General features: G+C 41.9%; 1 protein-coding gene across 2 annotated transcripts in view; it reads right to left on the bottom strand.

Moving 5' to 3' along the window:
- The window catches only part of homer3b (homer scaffold protein 3b), a 141,808-nt gene that overhangs the window by 38,091 nt on the left and 89,468 nt on the right, over positions 1–14,249 (bottom strand). For both annotated transcript variants that reach the window (XM_030131789.1, XM_030131790.1), the window contains one exon: positions 14,112–14,120. In XM_030131789.1, the coding sequence (XP_029987649.1) occupies positions 14,112–14,120 (9 nt within the window). The remainder of the gene's footprint in view (positions 1–14,111; positions 14,121–14,249) is intronic.

The following is a 14,249-nucleotide window of genomic DNA, read 5'->3' as shown; positions in this document are numbered from 1 at the left end:
GATTTCAGCTAACACATGCTACATTTATATTCTCTCAGAAAAGGATGGATTTCATTATTTTTTTTGCAGACATTTTTCTTTCTATCTGCATTTTATTTGCTGGGGAAAGTTTAGATTTTTAGGTTGACTTTCAGAAGAACAAATATATGCATTTCTTTTGCTTTCTCCTAGTGACAGAGTTTATGCAGAAGGAAAAACTAACTTGCACACTTGTGACCTTTAGTACAAAACAGGACCGTGTGAATCTGCAGCCACAGCACAAACAGGAACATTCACAACACTTGTTTTGCAGAAACATTGGGTATTCATTTATTTGCAAACAAGATACAATTGTAGGAAAACCTCGCTGCTACTCATCATTTTGCACCGTTTTTGTGTCTGTTTGACTCTAATTCTGACTTGATTCAAAAACAACGGAGTAACATGAAAGTTGGATGAACTATGGTGATTCAGTGCAAGAAGAAGGAGGAGGAGGAGAAGAAAAAGGAGAAGTAGAAGTAGAAGAAGAAGAAAAAGGAGGATTGAGAAGGAGAAGCAGAAGGAGAAAAGGGAGAAGGAGGAGAAAGAGAAGAAGTAGAAGAAGGAGGGGAAGAAGAAGGAAAAGAAGAAGTAGAAGAAGGAGGAGAAGGAAGAGAAGAAAAAGGAGAAGTAGAAGAAGGAGGAGGAGGATGACAAGGAGAAGAAGGAGAAAAAGGAGGAGAAGTAGAAGGAGAAAAAGGAGACAAAGAAGAAGGAGGAGAAAAAGTAGAAGAAAAATGAGGAAGAGATGGAGAAGTTGAAGAAGGAGGATGAGGAGGAGAAGAAGAAGAAAAAGGCGGAGAAGGAAAAGTAAGACAGAGGAGAAGAAGAAGACGAAGAAGAAGAGGAAAGAGGAGAAATAGAAGAAGAAAGAGGAGGAGAGGGGAGAGAAGAAGGAGATGTAGAAGAAGAAAAATAAGAAGGGGGAGGGGGAGAAGGAAGAGAAGTAGAGGAAAAAGGAGAAGGAGAAGAAGTTGAAGGTGAAGTATAAGAAGGAGAAGTAGGGAGATGATGAAGAGGGAGAGGTACAAGAAGGAAGAGAAGAAGAAGAAGAAGAAGAAGAAGGAAGAGAAGAAGAAGAAGAAGGAAGAGAAGAAGAAGAAGAAGAAGAAGAAGAAGAAGAAGAAGAAGCAGAGTTCTTCATCTTCCTCTGGTGTCACAACGTACAGACCCCAGAGTGGTCGCAGACAGAACAAATATCTAGGCCATGTTCTGTGACACAGAGTGCTCTGAATGTTCGTGCATGTGCACCAGATGCAATTTACTCCCACTTTGTGATTAATTCATGGGGACGAGATAAGTGTTTATAGAGAACCGGGACAAAAACACACATATTCTCCCTGAAGCATGAAATGGCCCTTCTTTAAGTAAGTGAGTTAAGCTGGCAACAGAAGTCATTAATTAGTTAGTGTATGTTTATATTTATATTAACTAAATACATAAATGCATTAAGAACAAGGCCACAGACCTCCAACTAGACCCGTATCTACTGCTCTGGTTCCACAATAAACTAACAACAAACTACACAGGACATGCTCTGGTCTCCTACCTGTTCTACCCACTTTGGATTTATTTGAACCCTTTATCAGGTAAGTGACTATTTTTGATGTAGACATGTGTCTGGATCAGCACTTGTGTTGGTCTAATGTTATAAAAGTGATGTTCTACTGTTCTACAATACATGTTCCTAGCACCTTACATGTGTTTTTCTTGTATTTTTTATATTTACTTCTTGGAATATTTTTTGTAAGGAACCAAATATGGTAACTTCATTGACCTTGATTTTTCCATATAACAATAAAAAATTTCGAAACATTTCACAAAAGTAATTAAGTCTTGTTATGTCCTTCTACTTAATTCTATATGTTTTTTTGTTTTTTTTTTACAAACATTCCTAGTTGCAATACTTCTATTTTTTATTTTTTCTAATGTAAATAAGTGTCCTTTCTCACTGTCATTTGTTGTGCCTTGTGTTTTCTTTGACTAAACTGGAGAGCTCTACCTCAGTTTCACTGACAATAAAGAGATTCTGAGATTCAATAACACACTAAGGTTGAAATTTTGAATTTCAGAGTATTTGTATGAGTGAACTATGAAAGGTTAAAATAGGTGTGTGTGTCTCAGTCAAATGCATAATTATGTTTATAAAATCATTTTGGTCCATGTTCAGTGATACATGACTCAGTTACGGAAGCAAAACAGTCACATCCATCATCTGTAAAACGGATCCTTTTATCCTGATCATGTCTGTAAAACTAAGTCTGGAACTCTTTTGTATTATTAGTGACATGACTGACTCAACTGGAAAGGAGTTCCATTAAAGCAACAAATACTTATGATCAAGTTCTGGATCTTTTAAATTGTTTATCATTGGAAAAAATTAGATATCTATAAGAGGATGTTCCAATAAGTTTTTCAGTACATGGCAACCTCTTCTAAATCACATAAAAGAGGTAGATCCCTCACTTATTCCAGAGTAGTCTTATTGATATGAGTCTGTGACTAATATCTGTGGTCCTTTATTTTGTATTTATTTGTTATTAATGTCAATTATCTTTTTATGGTGCAACAGGGTGGGAATGTTCATGGGTATGGGTATAAAAAAAACAAAAACAAAAACAAAAAAATAATAATGACTATATAATGCTTTTCTTAATGACTCAATATGTAACAAAAACACTTTGAACAAAAAAAAAACAAAACTTATGATCATAATAACAACAAACGTGTAAATCAGACATGTTTAGGTGATCAGCTGGATGTTCCATTCACTTCTGAATATCATGTTTAATCTTTAAACCTTCTTACTTTGCCTTAACATTGAACATCTTGCGCTCCTCATACAATCTAAAGCTTGATATATTTGAAGAATAAATATACTGTGTTTAACATATTTCAAGCAATAGAATCTACAAGTTGGGCATGAATGTTATTTTAGATTTTAAAAGTCAAAACTAACGATTTTACTGTATTTTCCAACATGATATTCAAGTAAGTTCAGGTCAAAGGTCATGTTTGGTCTTTATACGAAGCTGGATATGTATTAAAGGCACTATTTAAATATTACATGCATGAATGATAATTGATAATGATTCGAAGTGTACTCCACCACACACAGTCCATTTGTTTACCAGCAGAGCCGGTAGGTCACTCGGGCATTTTTGGAACTTTGTCACGACATGCATTGTGGGAAGCAGAAGCTTTTTTCCAGGTTTGTCGCTGCTGCTCCGCTTCCCAAAATGCATGTCACGACAAATTTCCAAAAATGCCCGAGTGACCTACCGGCTCTGCTGGTAAACAAATGGACTGTGTGTGGTGGATAACTAGGACATCAGTGACTTCAGATTTTTTCAGATCGACTTATTTGTCAATAAAGTCAAAGTCCAGTCGACTTGTCGTATGATGACATCATCACTAGGGATGGGAATCGTTAAGAATTTAACGATTCTGATTCCATTATCGATTTTGCTTATCGATCCGATTCATTATTGATTCTCTTATCGATTCTCATTGGGTGAGGGAATAAAAGAGTACAAACAGGTGTGTTTGCATTAACTGTCTTTTATATTTGTATCTGCACAGAAAATATACCAGATACAGTATGTACAAATAATAAGAACAGATGATGCCGGGCTGGTTTGGGGGGGGGGGGGGGGCAGCGTGCAGTGAAAGTGAAACTAAAGACTCTTTACTAATTCCTCAATTGCTGCATTTCCACCACGTGAAACCAGTTTGACTCTGCTCATCTCCGTTGTTGTGCACCTCATCTCCTTTCCCCTACCTTCGGAAACTCGTATTTGAGGGGGTACGACGTTTGTTGCCTGCACCGGAACCAGAACTGGGCTCGGCGTTCACTCTGCCGCTACATTCACAAGCGCCGCTAAGTCGCGAATCAAATACGTGACATTCCTGTAAATGAATCACATGCTGTGGACAAATGTTTGAGCATATACCCCCCTTTTGAAGACATGGGAGCTTTTCAAGTGTTCCAGTGGACCTGGTGTCGTCTGTTTAGACCGTTTCTGCCTCAACGCCATGTTGGCTAGGTTCTGACCAAAACAATGCAGTGTACGCGTGACGTCATCACACATGCGCAACACAGGCAGAATCGATTAAGCAGGCAGGCAAATGATTCCAAGGAATCGAGCTACTGGGATCCGGTTCTCAAAAAAGAACCGGTTCTCGATTCCCGTCCCTAATCATCACATTGACAGTGGAGGAACAACACAGACACACAGTCGTTCAACAATGAGCAACTTGTACTAACGTTCACTGGAACATTAACAATGTACAGGAAAGAGCAGAATAAAAAACTAAGACAAGCATCAACAGTCCTTCTCAGACATTTAACCAAAACAAAACACAGGCTAACACCTTGAATTTTCTTTTGAATTCAATTGAACAACATAATGTGGGAAAAAGTAAAGGCAGCAGCAGCCAAGAAGCACAGCATGTTCGAGAAAAGAGCGCATTGTCTTCATGAAATAAATGAACAGACTAATCCAAACACACTGGCTGTCCAAATTATTATTCAGTATTGGTGGTGACTGCGTGGTTCACAGAACATTTACTTAGATGGTAGTTTTCTAGATCACAGTCAGTTTAATAACCCTACTCTGAATCATCTTCTTCCTTCAGTCTTGCCCTTGTGCTAGTGATGCGCAGGTCTTTTTTTTTTTTTTCCAACACGCTTTTGAGGAATTTTTTTACCTGCCCCGCAAATATAGTGACATGTTTTGGACCCGCACCAACACAACCCGGGTTCGCTGATCTGCGCGTCACTACCCTGCGCTCCATGTTTTCATGTGGAAAGATCAGAGTATCGACATGCACAGAATGAAGGCTCGCACACTGTCAGGTTATGGAAGGGAGAGAGAGAGAGAATAACACACGACTAGTCGACTCCAACAAACGTAACGTCGACTTGTGCCACAGACGTCGACGCGTTAACAAACTGGCTTTTCTGTTAATGCCCTATGGAGTACACTTCAAAACTGTTCACAGTAAGGGAAGAGATTGTGTGGAATGCTGAATGTTGTCCAGAGTACATGAGGATGTTTTATGTGTCTTTTATACTTCTAGTAACACTTTTTTTAATGCTGCTTCTTAGCTATTTATGCCGACAGGGTTTTCTTTTTATATTTTAGTTTTTATACTATTTTATATACATTATTTATACTTTTTTATGGCACCTAGGACGATTGCACTTTTTAATTTCGTTGTACCTGTACAATGACAATAAAGACATTCTTCTTCTTCTTCTTCATTTGAGTAATCACAAGAAAGACTTACAGATTCGTGATACTTAGGCTATGACTGGGATTTTACAGATTTGATGAAATATCGGTGACGAAAGTCATACAGAGCTTTAATAAAGACCAAAAAGTCCCTCCAGATTAAATATGATTCTTTTCAAATATGGTCACCTTTAACTGAGTGTCTCAGATGTTATGAGACCAATTAATTTTGACAATGGTGCTGATTTATGGAGCAGTATGCTGTTTATTTATGCTTATTTTATTTTTATTCATTTAATTTAATTTTAATTTTTTTTTGCTTTCATTCATTTATTTATTTTGGGGGAATATGTTGCTTATTGTTTGCTTTATGTTGAGTATATTGTTAATTATTGTGCAATATAAAGTTCAATAAAGATATTGTAAAAAAAACAAAAACAAACTATATATATATATATATATATATATATATATATATATATATGATTCTTTTTGCAATCATGTAATTGTGTGATCATTGGTTCAAAATGATGCATTCACTGTCATCAAGTTAACCCATTCTTTCTAATCATGTTATAACAGGTTTTCAGTGACAAAAGGTCACAGTGGCAGCTGATAGAAAACCTATTAGGACTAATGTAGATGTAGAAACATGATCTCTCTCCCATTAGACACAAATGGACTAATTCAGGTACAGATATATATATATGTAAACCAGCCTTGAATTCTTTTAATTGCCTCTCTCCAGAATAGCAGAACTAGAGGGCAGACCCACATCACATGCATAATTGAACCTCCATGGCTTCCACATTCCCTACACAAAACAGATTAAATCTTGACTCTCCTGAACTGCTCACAAACTGATCAAGGCCGACGATTACTTTTCAATGCGTGAAAAGCAGAAGGAGTCCATTCAGAGCTACTGTTGACAGGAAAGTCACCTGTTCTCTTTGTAGACATGAACTGCTAATTTCAAGGTAAAAAAAAAACACAACAGTTCTAATTTTTGCTTTGTTAAATCCAAATACAAGCATAATTATGAATATTACATTTAATTTCTACAGATGGAGTCTCCTAAAGTCATTCTAAATCTACATACTGCACCTTGAAAATTAAAAATAACCCAAACTGACGGAACCATGGATGATCTGCTACAACATTTCAACATTTCATCCTTTGTTCATGTCCCACACATTGAATTTAATGGGAAAAAATGCAGTCGTTTTTGCGTAATCCTGCTGAATGATGAACTTAAGTGATCACATAACCTCGTTCTGGCCCTTTTCCACTGCTGGTATCAGCTTGAATCTCTTCAGCTCATGGCTTTTCTGGCATTTCCACCGTATGACAGCAAATACTATTACTACTAATACTATCAAATACACTAAGACTATCAAATACTATCCCTGGTCCATACTTAGCCCATGTTCCCACTGGGTCAAGGCGACACTAAACATGGGCTGGTCAATCGAGAATTAGGAATGCATGATAATTGTTGTTTTTTTTTTTTTTTACAACCAATAGCCCGTAACTTCCTGCTTCTCGTAACTGATACTGATACCAAACAACAATAGTTCCCAATCTTCAAATTCTTTTATTCTTATTTCCAGTCAGTGGTAAAACTCAGTTAATAGTCCAATAAAGGCTTCCACAGAACCAAAAGCATATGTCTGCTTCAAATGGACAATAGACTAAGGGTTTTCAGTTCTTACTATTTATGTCCTCAGACAGAATTTGGTGATGGTCGACCGCTGTTTTCACACATTAAGCTACGTTCAGCTTTTTCTCTATAATGTGTCCCTATGGAGAGGAAAAGGCTTAACATGGACAACATCCATTAAACTGGGGTTGTGGTTGTGATTTTTGTAGAGGTGAAAGTGGGCATGGCTACAGATGTCCACACAAACTTTAGTGATGATTGATCACTGTTCTGTGCATTAAGCTATGTTAAGCTTTTATAACCATAAGCGCATTTGCGCATGCGTGGCGTCTGTCAAACCGCCGGCGGATCTACTCCTAGAAATCCAGCCTTTTAACTACTTATTTCTTGCCTTTCAACGCTTACTCACTTGAACCTAACCTCTTAACCGTGTCTTTTTAACTTGACGCCATCAATCCAAACCTTCATCAGGACAGGTTAGTATTGTCAGTGGATCCTTACCTCTGGTTGTCACCCATCGCTTCCCGCGCTCTGCCCGGTATCTCGCTGTTTCCACCATGGCGTCATCCTCATCAGCCGGAGATAGTCCTCTTGTCGAAGCCAACAAAACCCTGGTAAAGGCTTACCAAACTATCGCGGATCTCAAAGAGGAAATACTGCGCCTCTCCGCAGAACTCGAGGAGAAAAATGCCCAGCTCTGTGGTTTCTCCAGCCGCCTTCCCACACTGTCCAGTCTGTTTCTGAAAAGCGCAGAGAAGCCCAAAGCCTCCTGTGATGATACGGTGTTATGGGATCCTTCCTCTGCCTGTTCTCGCCCCCCGTGTTCTACACCCTGGTCTGAGGTGGTGATTCGTGGCCGCAAAAAGAACACCAGCAAAGACTCACCACCGCCGACCATCAGCACATCAAACCGCTTCGGCGTCCTGTCCGTGGAGGACGCTCCGGCTCCTCCCCCCGCGGCTGGTGTGCCCCCCATCCCACCTGGCTCTGTCCCGGAACCGGCTCCTGCTGACTCCGTGGCTGCCACCGAGCTGATTACCGGCGACGGTCCTAAAGCCGGTCCTCCTGTGAAGCCGTCGAACAAGGGTCCCCGCTCCTCGGTCCGCTCCTCTGCCCGGCGCCGCCTCCTCCGAGAGGCCGTCCGCCGTCACTCCGACGGTCCACCCGTGGAATGTCCACCTAGAGAGACCAGGAACCCTTCACCTTCAACACTGTCTCCTCGACCACTTTTCCCTCCGACCACCGCTATCCTCGGGGACTCCATCATCCGTCACGTCCGTTTCTTTAACGCCATAACCAGGTGTTTTCCTGGTTCCACTGTCACCTCCATCCTCCATGAACTCCCTCAGCTGCTGCTCTCACTGCCGTCCACCGTTACCCGGATCATAGTTCACGTGGGCTTCAATGACACTTCTCTTCAACAGTCCGAAGTGACGAAGGTTCATTTTAAAAACCTCTTTGATAAACTGAAAAGATCCGGGAAGGCTGTTTTCATTTCCGGGCCCCTCCCCTCCTTTGCCCGTGGTGTGGGCCGTTTCAGCCGCCTCCTCAGCCTGAACACCTGGCTCCAGTCCGCCTCTGCTCTGAACGGCTTCAGTTTTATTGATAACTTTAATCTGTTCTGGAACCGCTCCTCCTTCTACAAGTCTGATGGTGTCCACCCCTCTACACTAGGCAGCAGCGTCCTGGCTCAAAACATTCAACACGCTGTCCAGACTAAAACCACTCCCACACCTATGTGACTACGCTCCCCGTCTTCTGCTGCAGTCACCTGCTCCCCCTGCTGGTCACATCAAACATCACCACGTTCAGAGTCTCCTGTACAGTCTGTAGTCAGACTGAATACCACCCCAACTGATCTCTCCTCCTCTCCCAGCCCCTCACTAATGACAGTTACACCCCTCACTCACACCAGCTCACCTTTGAGGAACAATCTCTCTACTGGTCACCATCCTATTCCTGTTATTTTCAGTTCACGTATGGGGTTTCACACTGCTAAAAGGCATCGTAATATCACCAATCTCCGCCCATTAATATACACCGCAGTCATTGGTGCGTCCTTCTCTATAGGGTTATGGAATTGCCAATCTGCAGTGAACAAAGCAGATTTTATTGCTGCCTATGCCAACCATCACACACTGGACATCCTGGCTCTCACTGAAACCTGGATTACGCCTGAAAACAATGCAACCCCAGCCGCACTTTCTATCAGCCACACATTCTCTCATACCTCTCGTCCATCTGGACGAGGAGGTGGTGTGGGTCTGTTAATTTCCAACAAATGGAAACACAATCAACTCCTACCTTCAGTCAAATACAACTCCTTTGAATACCATGCCATCCTAGTGACAGCACCAGTCAAACTTTACATAATTGTCATTTATCGTCCACCAGGGCAACTGGGTGATTTTCCTGATGAGCTTGACACTCTGCTTTCCTCCATCCCAGAGCATGACTGCCCCATGCTAGTCCTCGGTGACATGAACATCCACTTAGACAATCCCAGCTTCTCAGATTTCATGTCACTAATACTCTCTTTTGAGCTACAGCGGGTTTGCAGTCCTCCAACCCACAAAGCTGGTAAAGAGCTCGATCTCATTTTCACCCGAAACTGCATCACAGATGCCCTCACAGTCACACCTTTACACCTGTCTGACCACTATTTCATTCAGTTCAGTGTGTCTCTCCCTGAAAAACACTCTGCTCCCTCCCCCATGGTCTCTTTCCGCTGCAACCTCCGCAATTTGTCCCCCACCCACTTCTCCACTGTCGTAGCCTCCGCTCTCCCTCCCCCCAGCACTTTTTCCTCCTTAGAGGTTAATGATGCCACTGAGTCTCTGTGCTCTACACTTAGCTCCTGTCTGGATAATCTGTGCCCTCTATCTACTAGACCCGCTCGATCCTCCCAGTCCCACCCATGGCTCAGTGATAACCTCCGGTCGCTGCGTACCAACCTCAGAGCCGCAGAGAGAAAATGGCACAAAACAAAAAGCTCTTCTGACCTGATCACATTCCAGTCACTATTGGTATCCTTCTCATCCAGTGTCACTGCTGCGAAGAAGGCTTACTATAATAACAAAATTCATTCTGCCACCGACACCAAGAAACTATTCTCAACCTTTAAAACACTACTCAACCCTCCACCTCCACCGCCCACTACTAATCTGACAGCAGACAATTTTGCTTCATTTTTCACAAATAAAGTGTCTACTATCAGCAGTCAGTTCACTGATCCACCCATAGACTGCACGCCTCCTTCTTCAACATCATCATCATCACACACTGCTTCCTCTCCCCTGACTATGGCTACTACTAACTCAACTGATAAAAGCCCAACTGCGTCATTCCCCTCATTTACTCCCCTCACAGAGAACGAGGTGTCTAAACTCCTTTCCTCTAGCCGTCCTACAACATGCTTGTTGGACCCTATTCCATCCAACCTCTTACAGTCTGTTGCCCCTACTATCACAGCACCAATCACACATGTGATTAATGCTTCACTGACTTCAGGAACATTTCCTACAGTATTTAAACAAGCGCAGGTGACACCACTACTCAAAAAACCTTCCCTCACCCCCACTCAAGTGGAGAATTATCGACCAGTCTCACTCCTCCCATACCTTTCTAAGATCATCGAAAGGGCTGTTTTCAAACAGGTCACAGAATTCCTCTCCCAAAATAACCTCCTGGACATCAACCAATCTGGCTTCAAAATCGGCCACTCCACTGAAACGGCTCTGTTGTCTGTGACAGAAGCCTTGAAAGAGGCTAGAGCAGCAGCCAAGTCTTCAGTACTCATTCTACTGGACTTATCAGCAGCATTTGACACTGTCAATCATGATATCCTGTTATCCATACTCTGGAACATGGGCATCACAGGCCACGCACACTCCTGGTTTCAATCTTACCTTACTGGTCGGTCCTTCAGTGTGTCCTGGCTAGGGCACACATCAGCAGTTCACCGCCTCACCACGGGGGTCCCCCAAGGCTCTGTGTTGGGCCCCCTCCTTTTTGCCATATACACCACCTCACTCGGTCAGATCATCCACTCACACGGCTTCTCATATCATTGCTATGCTGATGATACCCAGCTCTATCTGTCATTCCCACCTGATGACTCCACAGTCTCAGTGCGGATCTCAGATTGTCTCTCTGACATATCTGCATGGATGAAAGCCCATCACCTTCAGCTGAACCTGTCCAAAACTGAACTGCTGGTCTTCCCAGCTAAGCCAACCATACAGCTGGACATCTCCATCACTATTGACTCCATACCTCTGGCTCCTACCAGTGTAGTACGTAACTTGGGAGTCATGATTGATAATCAGTTGACCTTCACGGATCACGTTGCCTCTGTCACCCGATCATGCCGTTTCACTCTGTTCAACCTAAGAAAGATCAGGCCATACCTAACCGAACAGGCCACCCAGCTCCTGGTGCAGACTATGGTTATCTCCCGTCTTGACTACTGCAATGCTCTTCTAACGGGCCTCCCAGCTTGTGTTGTCAAACCACTACAGATGGTCCAGAATGCAGCAGCGCATCTGGTCTTCAATCAGCCTAAAAGGGCACATGTCACCCCCTTACTCATTGAGTTACACTGGCTACCCATAGCTGCCCGCATCAAATTCAAATCTTTAATCCTAGCCTACAAAATTCTCCGTGGGTCTGCTCCTGTCTACTTAGGTGCACTAATAAAAGCTTATGTCGCCCCACGACCACTCCGCTCGTCTGGGGAACGTAGTCTGGTGGTCCCCAGACCTTGTACAAGACAATCCAGGCTCTTTTCATGGGTCGTTCCACGTTGGTGGAACGCTCTACCAAGTGCTACAAGAACAGAGTCATCCCTGCCTATCTTCAAGAAGCTCCTGAAGACCCAGCTCTTCCGAGAGCACCTCCTGTCCTAGCACTTTCAAACATTCCATTTTAAATATTCTAATAAGGTTTTTCCCAGGACAACCACAGATTCTTTCACGATTATCTCTGGAGCTGCTGCGGTGGTCCGGCCTCTTCCCTGCCCTCATCATCACCACTCACTTATCCTCAACCGCCTCCATGTGTCTCCCCCTACTCCCCCCTTCTCCCCCTCTCCCCCAGTCCCTATCTCTATCGCTCTCTCTTTTTCCCCTTCTCTACTCTCTCTCTTTAACCCCAACTGGTCAAGGCAGACGGCCATCCTCCAGGAGTCTGGGTCTGCTCGAGGTTTCTGCTGTTAAAGGGAAGTTTTTCCTCGCCACTGTCACCAGTCACAAGTGTTTGCTCCTGGAGGATTCTGTTGGGTTTCTGTAAATTGGCTTAGAGTCTGGTTTTGACCAACTCTATATATAAAATGTCAAGAGATAACTTTCTTGTGATCTGGCGCTATATAAATAAAATTTGATTGATTGAGTGATTTAATTGGTTTTCCCCTGTAAGTCGCTTTGGAAAAAAGCGTCTGCCAAATGCGTAAACATAAACATAAACATAACATTAAGCATTTTCAAATGTGGCTGTAAATGGTCTCTTGTACCACTGTAAATAAAGACACCGTATTCAATTTGAGAATCCTAGTGGTTCTTCTAATTCAGACATGTGGGTTTTTCATGAATCTCAGTCTCATTCCAGGTTTTGTAAGTAACCCATCATGTCCTCTGGTGTTACATGCAGAACCTGCCCAGTTAAATGCATATAAATCACAAATGATTTTTGCAACAGCAGTCCTTTTTGTCAAACACTCTGCCTTGCATATTTACTTCAATTCCCAAAATGTACCTGTGACGGAATAAAAAGATAAAAAAAAAAACATAAATAAATAGTAGAGCGCAATTTTCGGGTCCTTTTTACCGTGTGAAAAAATAAAGCAAGGTCCGCACAACCAGTGAGCTCCCAGTGAGTTTGGGAGCTCACTGGTTGTGCGGACCTTCCTTTATTTTTTCTCACGTTCTACTGTTTTTGGGATCCAGCACACCTCTAATTTTGGATGTGCGTGTCGTTCACCTTTTTTCAACCTTTTTACCGTGTTACATGCGGATTTTTGTAGAAAAATAATAGAAAAATGTGTTTTATCTGAAAAATGGTTTCTCTTTTATCTCAGTAAATATTTATTTTTAAAATAGACCCAAAGTGCTTCCAAACTTGCTTTGTAACATTAGCCTAAATCTTGTTTAAATTTTCAGCCCCCATGTCCTGTTTTAGGGAACAGTTTCATAGAATCACCCATATACACTCGGAAAAAAGCCTTTAAATTCTCCCTCATTGTACAGTTTGTCTGCAGAAGGACACAGTCAAATCCATCCAATGTGCTTTAGTATTTTCCACCTCTGCCCAGAAATCAGCTGTGGCTTCTGTCACATATTCTTACAGGACATTTTTCTCAGTCTCTTTCCTAAACGTGCAGATAATTTACCTTTTCTGCACCTCTTCTTTGGGTGGAAGCCTTACCCTGAACTTTTCATATTTTCACTGACCAAGTGTCTCATTGAAGCATCACAGGCCTGCTCTTACAGCAGGAAAAAAAACCCAAAAAATAATTTTATGGATGAAAATGGAAATAAAAGGACATGGCTAACTTGCCAAATGAAGGCTGAGCAGTGTGTTTACAGGAAAGAACCAAAGAAGAGCAAAAAATCAAAGCCAACACAAGTCCGATCTGCCCCCAAAGCCAATGGATCGACTGCACTTATCACTGAATAATTCATACTGCAGATCATGTTTAAGTCATATGTGGGATTAAAAATTTTCAGCAGTAATTTTCTGTAGATTGTTCCCTAAGAGGGTGAGTAGAAAACGACGAAAGCACATCAATTATCAAACAACCTGGGAGGATTTACTATTGTTACAGGACCAATCTGTGGTTATTCATCTCTCAGGGGCCGTTGGTCGATTTCAGAGACTGGCTCGGCCACTTGTTATCCTCAATTCATTACAGTAAATTTAGAAAAAAGGAACGGGTGCAATTAGCTGTGCGTGAAATGTCAGGATTAAATTACATTTGCGCTGATGTTAACAAAGCTTTCCTCTGTAGTGAATGCCAGCTGTGCTTTGAAACTAAAACTTTGATGATTCTCCGGATAAATTATTGAACATTTTAGTCCATGTAACTCTCAGACACATGACTATGAACATCACAGCCCTGCAGAGATAAAGAAAAAAAAAAAACAAAAAAAAAAACAGATGTCTTTGTATTACTGTCGTGAGGTGAAGAGTGTTTTACCCACCTGGGAGAGCTGACAGAGATGAATATGTCCCATGATGCATTAGGCGAGGGGGGAAAAAGATGAGACAAAAGGTAATTAGATTATTATTAAAGGAAATTATTAAGCAACGCTGTAACAAACAAAAGGCTTAATTTAATT

The sequence above is a fragment of the Sphaeramia orbicularis genome, chromosome 4 (genome assembly GCF_902148855.1).
Source record: "Sphaeramia orbicularis chromosome 4, fSphaOr1.1, whole genome shotgun sequence".
NCBI lineage: Eukaryota > Metazoa > Chordata > Actinopteri > Kurtiformes > Apogonidae > Sphaeramia > Sphaeramia orbicularis.
Note: the sequence above shows the minus strand (reverse complement) of the source record. Positions and strands in the feature narration are given on the sequence as shown.